The sequence below is a fragment of the Electrona antarctica genome, assembly GCF_951216825.1.
Source record: "Electrona antarctica genome assembly, contig: scaffold_313, whole genome shotgun sequence".
Lineage (NCBI taxonomy): Eukaryota > Metazoa > Chordata > Actinopteri > Myctophiformes > Myctophidae > Electrona > Electrona antarctica.
The window spans coordinates 84,757-93,893 of record NW_027638035.1 but is presented as its reverse complement, the minus strand read 5'-3'; the positions used below and the strand labels follow the sequence as shown (position 1 = coordinate 93,893).

The 9,137-nt window shown below is 46.1% G+C and overlaps 1 protein-coding gene across 1 annotated transcript; it reads right to left on the bottom strand.

Annotated features, from left to right (window-relative positions):
• Positions 1 to 1,868: 1,868 nt before the first annotated feature.
• LOC306918440 (PH domain leucine-rich repeat-containing protein phosphatase 2-like) lies at positions 1,869 to 8,341 on the bottom strand (the record flags this gene model as incomplete). Its single annotated transcript, XM_079531343.1, has 6 exons — positions 1,869 to 2,446; positions 2,891 to 3,123; positions 3,604 to 4,147; positions 4,760 to 4,994; positions 5,440 to 5,637; positions 8,292 to 8,341. The coding sequence occupies 6 exons, from the start codon at positions 8,339 to 8,341 to the stop codon at positions 2,024 to 2,026; spliced, it is 1,683 nt and encodes a 560-aa protein (XP_079387469.1). The 3' UTR covers positions 1,869 to 2,023.
• Positions 8,342 to 9,137: the final 796 nt, after the last annotated feature.

Sequence of the window (9,137 nt, the reverse complement as noted above, 5' to 3'; positions counted from 1 at the left end):
CAGCCGTTCTCTGCACACGACAGCGCATGAATTAGGCCTTAGTTAAAAAAAAACGTCATTTTGAAGATGGATCACATCCTATACATAGGGTTCACCACATAGGCCTACTGAATGGAATCGTTGAACAATCCCACAGTAGCTTTTCTCTTACAGCTGGGAATGTCAACACGCTCTGGTCTGGGCTGATTCATCCGCAGTAGGCACTTTTTCACCTTTTCTTCACAGGGATTTTCCTCCTGGACCTGAAAGACCGCCGGACGGACCCCTCGAGAGGAGATCATTAGAGTGATCATCCCAATTCAGGATAGCAATTTGATTGCTAGACCTTCCGAGTAAAGGGAAATGTTGCTGACGTGTTCTGCAATGTTAAATTCATGAGGTATTCCAGTTCAGGCATGGGGCTTATTATTCGTCCTTTGGAACATGAATTTCTTTCCACAACCTCTTGTCACGAGTTGTGCCGCCGACGCCGCCCCGCTCACACAGTTCCACCAGATTCAACCCCATTCAGACAACTCGCTAGCTTAGAACGACGTGCTGACGGACATCAATCGCTTTTCCATCTGTCAAACGTCACAACACATCTACCATGTCTGGTCTGAATGGCAACTCCAATTTGAATATCCCACAGAGAGACCTCCTTTCTGCCTCCTTTTGCCATGGCATTTGGTGCGTTACTCTGGCTCTCCTACTAGAGGGCAGTGTCGTACACCTCCTGCTGTAGAATGTGAGTGGGGCCTGCAGAGGGGGCCAGCATGGAGGTGTGGTTGTGCTGATGGAGCATGGGAGCAGCAGGAGGGTGCGGGTGGTCCCACACCAGGTCTCTAATGGAAGGGGGAGTGGACGGCACCGGGGGACCCAAGACCACAGGGGTCTGGCCTCTCAGCTGCTCCCGGACATCCTGCTCCAGACTCGGGGGCACAATCAGTTGATCCTCTGGGTCCTGCTGGGCCGGGGCAGTGAAGTAGCCCGACTTCTTTTTGGGAGCCTCCAGGGCCACCTCGATGGCGTTATGGCTGTCCTGAGGGTAGGGTTGTCATCATGATGACAGTTTAGTTGACGATCAAATGTTTATGTCCCTAAATAATCCATTGATGCGAGTAACAATTTAAGTGTTTTTGGCATAAAAATATAGTATAAAAAATACATATATAGTTGAAAATGTCTTTTCAGTTTGCCTAGTAACAGAAAATTACTTTTCTGTTTGATCATTTAATACTTCAATCAAAAATGGCGGAAATAGATGATCTAAATTATAAGCACATGATGCGATGCATTAGCCTGGTTAATAAACCAGACCGAATCAGCCGTTGGCAAAAAAAAGTTGCCTACCAGCGGATTACGGTCTGGCGAGGCTCAGTAGCACGCCTCTTTCCTACAGCAGAGAACAGGTCGGACCAATCGGGACACGGTATGCAATATAGGCGGGCTTTGGTACAGTGACGTTCAATGCTTGAGACCTTTGACTGACAGTAGCTCTGACCAATTGCGTCAAAGAGAAAATGTTCCCCGGGAAATGAAATCCAAGAGGAGCCAGCCCAGACTGATATACCGCGACAGTGTTGTGTGATATTAGTCTGGCTTATTAGCCAGGCTAGCGATGCATTTCTCCACAGACTAATTTATACAGATGAAATGGAAACGAGTCTGTCATCCCAAACAATTTGCGATGAGGAGATCATGTGATCGAAAGTACCCTACTTTTACTTAAGTAAAATGTTGAGGAATTTCCAATACTTTTACTTCTACTCCACTACATCACAGAGGCAAATATTGTACTTTTACATTCATTTGAAAACTATTTTTTATTAAAAAGAATATTATTATAATTATTTCAATAACTAGATTATTATTATAAAACATATATTAAACACTTCAGCTCTATACATTTCGGCCATTTGAAAATAGACGATCTACAAACTCACAGTGAGCTTCTAGATCTGCTATTTTCAAAATATTTGTATACATTTGGAAACTTGAAATGGGACATTCTGCATAGTGAGTACTTTCTACTTTTGGTACTTTAAGTACATTTTGATGCCAATACTTTCGTACTTTTAATAAAGTACATTTTGAATTCCGAACTTTTACTTGTAACGGAGCAGTTCCACATTGCAGTATTGATACTTTTACTTAAGCAACACATTTGAGTACTTTCCCACACACCACTGGGTAATTGTGACAGGGCTACCTGAGGGGCAACCACGGAGCCGTTGGACAGCTTCTTGCCAAAGAGGCTGGACGTGGACGGTGACTTCTTCAGGTCCGACATCTCTCGGCCGCAGACGGCCAGGAGGCAGCCGTTGGTCGCAGACACCACCACGCTGGTCTGCCTGCGCGTCTTACCGTTGGGATAGTCACAACCCCGCTTCTCCATGTCAACGTCTTTGGGGTTCACGGCGGGGGGCCCAGAACGCAGCTGGAACGCACAGCAATGGATGTCAACCTAGATAGATAAAGAGAGAGAGACAGACAGACAGACAGACAGACAGACAGACAGACAGACAGAGACCTTTATCGATCCCGCAGGGGAAATTCAGTGGCCAGCAGTTAAAGCACACCCTTTTTGATGGTTAACGCTTAAAATGCCATCAACAATGAATGACAGCATACGACAGCACACCTTTTACAGTAACCTGCACTACGACAGCACACCCTTTACAGTAACCTGCACTACGACAGCACACCCTTTACAGTAACCTGCACTACGACAGCACACCCTTTACAGTAACCTGCACTACGCACAAACAAGACACACCCAATCACAGTAATTACAGTATCCCACGCTATGCTTAAACAACTAGTGTCGTAATAACGAGATCAACAGAATACTCTGGGATCAGTCCAGTACTACAGAATACTCTGGGATCGGTCCAGTGTCCAACAGTACCTCCACCTCTAGCTTGCTGCCGTTGGAGATCACACCTTCAAGTGGTAATTCGTCGTCGCTGTCCAGCCCGTTGTCAGAGTGGTTACTGGAGAAGGTGGCACTGGAGGGCTGCCGCTGGAACAAGACGGGGTGAGGCCCCCCCGCCCCGGCCGAGCCGGGCACCATGACGCCAGACAGCGTGGTGGTGGCAGCGGGATGCAGGCTGCAGCGTCTCTCTGGGCGGTGCACGGGGCCTGAGGAGGCAGGGTTACTATCATACACTGGTTAAAGAAGGAGCATGTCACCCATTTTAACCCATTTAGGCCTGACGTCGAAATAAAAAAAAACGTTCGCTCTGAAAGAATATATATACCTATTCAAAGATTTGTGCCGCATTTTTACGATTTTTCAAAAATAGCAGACCTACAAGTTCATAGCGCGCCACTCGGTGGCGCGCTATGAGCTTGTAGATCTGCTATTTTTTAATAGCTAAAGCATAAAACTAATTAAAAAACGAACTATAAACACTAACTGAAATTGAAAAACAAAAAAAGTGAAAACTAAATACAAAATTACACTTGTGTGAAGTGAGGGGCGCTCTTGCCATCATATATCATCATACATCACATTCCGTGCTCAGCCAATCAAATCATCATATTCCGTGCTACAAACACACACACACAAAGCTGTGCATAGGAAAAAAATAAAAAAAACGGATTCTAAACTTTACTAACCTTGTGAGGAGGTTTGCTCATCGGAGGCAGTGGAACCTGCTTCGCTGCCCACCTCGGAGGCCGACGTCTCGCTGTTGAACTCGGACACGACGACGGCGGTGCTGCACGAGGGAGTGACCGGCTCGGCAGTGGCGGGGCCGAGAATCATCACGGCGGCCGGTAAGGCGGTGGCGGGGCACGCCGTGGTCGGCCCCCCTCCTCGGGGCTCAGTGCCGGCGGCAGAGAGCGGCGGCTCACAGGTGCAGCTGTCCTCGCCGATGTGCAGAGACACCACCACGGCGCCGATGTTGTCCTTGCAGCCGTAGCTCTGGGCCAGGGAGCAGAGCTTCTTGGCGGCGGCGCGCGGGTCGCGCACGGTCTGAACGGTACGCACGGCCTCGTGGTAGGAGACCCTCTGGAACAGCGCCCGGTTGCCCAGGATCAGGAACTGGTCTTGGGGACAGAGGGGCTCGGTGTGCACCCAGGGCTTGGGCAGCACCCACGGAGAGAGATAAGAGCAGCCCAGCAGGCGCGAGCAACACGTCACTCCGCTCACCTTGTTGTCCTGCAAACATTAAGAACAGAGATGAACATGTAAACATGAGTAGAACACAGTCTAGTACATGTAGGGTTTCATCCTAAAGTGTTGCATCTGGAAAAGTATAAAGAGTTTCCAACCAGTCAATATTTTCATAATGTCTCAAGAAGACATGTGTGATTTTTCTATCCTCAAAAAACATGTTTTATAGGCAACGTATTAGTCAGAATCAGAATCAATCTTTATTGTCACATCACATTACAAGTAAGGTGGGTGAAACACGTGGTTGTGCCTAAAGGCTCCTCATTGCAGTGAAGATAGAGAAAAGAGAGGAGCATAAAGTGCAAAACTCATAATATTATGAGTGTATTATGAGTTGAGCCTTGATGAGATTACTAAACTCTTGTAATGAAGCTGGCTGGTTATGTATAGTCATTCGGTACACTGTAAAAATCACTACACAACTTCTAATTAGAATCAATATCTTACAAATGGTGCAATGCCGTGGTCAGAGGTCAGGAAAGTGTGCTATTGATTGGCACAGAGTTGTAATAGCTGATCTACAAGTTGCATCGCGATGCGCTGTGAGCTTGTAGATGAGCTATCTTCACTATTTTTGAAATTTGCAATAACTAGTACCTCTGTGATGATGGCTTTGGCTAGTTTAACCCTCTCCATCTCCTCGGCACTGCTCTCCAGGCTGAGGACCTTAGAGAGGACTAGAGGCTGGCCGTCTCGGCACAGCACTGCCTGGCAGGTGCCCACGTTAGCCACGGTCAGGCTGAACACGCCTCCTGGCTCCCCTAAAGGCTCGTGGTGGATGTAACACAGCAAGGCAGAGGCTCCCAGCTTCTGCCCAGCCATGCCTAGTTTCCTGTACCATACAAACACACACACACACACACACACACACACACGCTTCAGAGCCCTAAAGCAGCTGTTCGCAACCTATAAATCAACACAGCAGCGGCAGCACAATGATCCGTTTGTTAATTGCAAACACTGTTGATGTACTGATGGCAAATATAGTCTAAATAGTTTTTCAATTCAAATTTACGCAATATATTAGATTGACACAATAGATATGTATTTTGCCTCAGGCCATTTTCACCGTATATTGAAAATAGCAGATTTACAAGCTCACAACATGTCACATTGCGACACGTAAGCTTGTAGATGGTCTATTTTCAAATAGCCAAATACTAAAATAGGTTTAAGTTTAAGATTTTAACACTGTTCCTTATTTTGCTGTGGATGCCCTGAAACCCGGGTCCCCGGAGCCTACTCTGAGAACCAGTGTATTTATTAGATAATCCAACCTGTGTGAGGTGAGAAAGGTATTGCACATGTACACGCTGTCCACACTGGAGTGCTGTAATTCCTCGGATAGCACATCTCCCATGGTGCACTGCAGTAGTCGAGGCACTTCCTCATTGCGGTCACCGTCAAAGATGCCATAAGCTGCCTCTACGCCGCTGTCCCCAAAACGATCCACTGCCAGCACAGACACACACAACCTGTCCACAACACAGCACACACACATTAACACACAACCTGTCCACAACACAGCACACACACATTAACACAACCTGTCCACAACACAGCACACACACATTAACACATAAATGAACAACTCAGAGGCAAATATTGTGCTTTTTACTCCACTACAATTATTTGACAGCTTTAGTTACAACTTACAAGTGACTTTGGAGATTTAGATTATTCATACAAAACCCATTTAGGCCTGACCTCAAAAGTTAAAAAAAAATCTTCTAAATCCTCCAGTTTTCTGAAATAAATATTTTCACGACTTTTCAAAAATAGCAGACCTACAAGCTCGTAGCGCGGCAATCGGTGCCGCGCTACGAGCTTGTAGGTCTGCTATTTTAGACAGACAGACAGACAGACAGTGGCCCCCAAAAATAGCAGACCTACAAACTCGTAGCGCGGCAATCGGTGCCGCGCTACCGAGCTTGTAGATCTGCTATTTTAGACAGAGATTATATCAATGAACCCTGAGGATGTACAGTAGGCTGTATACTTGTCCTTAATGTAGATGCAGTAATGCTCCTATCTGGTCACCAGAGGCCAGTCTATGGACGGATACTATCATGTTCTCCCTAGTACTATTCAGCATTGGTGTTATGTTAAGGGACATTCACACTGTGTACTTTAACTACAACTATAATATCTATAACAAGAGACTGTTTTCACGTTTAAAATGTAATTTATAAAAGCTGACTGAATAAAATTGTTTAGAATCTATACCAGTGCTTCTCAATTTGGGGTCCGGTGACCCCCAGGGGCCCTTGGGGGTTGTCCAGGGGGTCCCCAGTAAACGTAGGTAATGCATCATCACAATGGTTTGAACACGACTAGACAGCAGCGCAGTCTGTTTTCACGTTTAAAGTGACATTTATAAAAGCTAACTGAGCATAAATGCTTAGAATGTATGTCAGTGCTTCTCAATTCGGGGTCAGGTGACCCCCAGGGGCCCTTGGGGGTTGTCCAGGGGGTCCCCAGTAAACGTAGGTAATGCATCATCACAATGGTTTGAACACGACTAGACAGCAGCGCAGTCGGTTTTCACGTTTAAAGTGACATTTATAAAAGCTAACTGAGCATAAATGCTTAGAATGTATGCCAGTGCTTCTCAATTTGGGGTCCGGTGACCCCCAGGGGCCCTTGGGGGTTGTCCAGGGGGTCCCCAGTAAACGTAGGTAATGCATCATCACAATGGTTTGAACACGACTAGACAGCAGCGCAGTCTGTTTTCACGTTTAAAGTGACATTTATGAAAGCTAACTGAGCATAAATGCTTAGAATGTATACCAGTGCTTCTCAATTCGGGGTCCGTGGACCCCCTGGGGCCCTTGGGGGATTTCCAGGGGGTCCCCAGTAAACGTAGGTAATGCAACATCACAATGGTTTGCACACGACTAGACAGCAGCACAGTCGGTTTTCACGTTTAAAGTGACATTTATAAAAGCTAACTGAGCATAAATGCTTAGAATGTATGCCAGTGCTTCTGAATTTGGGGTCCGGTGACCCCCAGGGGCCCTTGGGGGTTGTCCAGGGGGTCCCCAGTAAACGTAGGTAATGCATCATCACAATGGTTTGAACACGACTAGACAGCAGCGCAGTCGGTTTTCACGTTTAAAGTGACATTTATAAAAGCTAACTGAGCATAAATGCTTAGAATGTATGCCAGTGCTTCTCAATTTGGGGTCCGGTGACCCCCAGGGGCCATTGGTGGTTGTCCAGGGGGTCCCCAGTAAATGTAGGTAATGCAACATCACAATGGTTTGATGCATGTTAGCATTATGTATGCTTTAGCAATTGAAAAATAGCAGATCTACAAGCTCATAGCGCGCCACCGAGTGGCGCGCTACGAGCTTGTAGGTCTGCTATTTTTCAAAAATAGCAGACCTAAGTGGCGCGCTACGAGCTTGTAGGTCTGCTATTTAATAGCAGACCTACAAGTGGCGCGCTACGAGCTTGTAGGTCTGCTATTTTTCAAAAATAGCAGACCTAAGTGGCGCGCTACGAGCTTGTAGGTCTGCTATTTAATAGCAGACCAACAAGTGGCGCGCTACGAGCTTGTAGGTCTGCTATTTAAAAAAAATAGCAGACCTACAAGTGGCGCGCTACGAGCTTGTAGGTCTGCTATTTTAGACTGTCAGACAGACAGACAGACAGACAGACAGACAGTGGCCCCCAAAAATAGCAGACCTACAAGCTCGTACGAGCTTGTAGGTCTGCTATTTTAAACAGACAGACAGACAAGACAGATTGTTAGACAGACAGACAGACAGACAGACAGACAGACAGTGGCCCCCAAAATAGCAGACCTACAAGCTCGTAGCGCGGCACTTACGAGCTTGTAGATCTGCTATTTTAGACAGACAGACAGTGGCCCCCAAATAGCAGACGAGTGCCGCTCTACGCGCTTGTAGGTCTGCTATTTTAGACAGACAGACAGACAGACAGACAGACAAGACAGATTGTTAGACAGACAGACAGACAGACAGTGGCCCCCAAAAATAGCAGACCTACAAGCTCGTAGCGCGGCACTCGGTGCCGCGCTGTGTTTGTAAATGAATCAATCAAGTGACTCGCTGAGTGTCTGACCGAGTGTCTGTCTGTCAGTCGGAATGACCTTTGACCTGACCTGTGGGGACCGTTTCTGCTCTCTGGGGAAATAAAGAACGGAGGTGACATCATGCAGTGTTGTGTTTTTGGCAGCAAACTCATTTCAGTCCCTTGAATAGTTTTAATTTAGTCACATTTTAGTCACCTGGAATGTGAGTGTTTTAGGCAATTTATTTAACCTTTATTTAACCAGTAAAAACCACATTGAGACTGAAGTCTTTTACAAGTGTGAACTGGCCAAGACAAGAGGCAAAACAAGTGACACAGCTCTGCCAGTAACAAAACAATACACAACAACAAAAAAACATGACAGACATACAATGCTCATAAATACAGTACCCACTACTAAGAAGCTCAAAGGGAGAACAGGAACGTTTAGTAACGCGACCAATAAGGACTAATAAATAAAAAACTAAGCATTGCTTAGTAGACTAAAAAGCAAGCAGACATTTGCTGTATGTATGCCTCTGTGTGTGTGAAGGGGGGTAACAACGGTCATTCAGTAAAATATACAGTACAGGAGGTTTCCTTCAATAAGGTTATATAAAATACTGGAGGCACTGAAGAGCATGGAAACAATTAAAAACAAAATAAAACTGAGGAAAAGAGCAATGGCTGTCTGCTGACCACTCTGTGTCACCAGTTCAGCCTGCAATATACAACAGAGCAATTAGACACCGAGCACCCATCATAAGTACTCATTATAATATAAACATATACTGGCAAGCCTATCTTCCTACCTCCTAGGCCCAAGGCACTTATACCCAGCAGGCAGGATTCAGGCTAGCCAGGTCTGGATCCGGTCTTGCTCCTTTCGGAACCCTACGTTAAAGTTTCTGACATTTTGATGACTTTATGTAGGGTT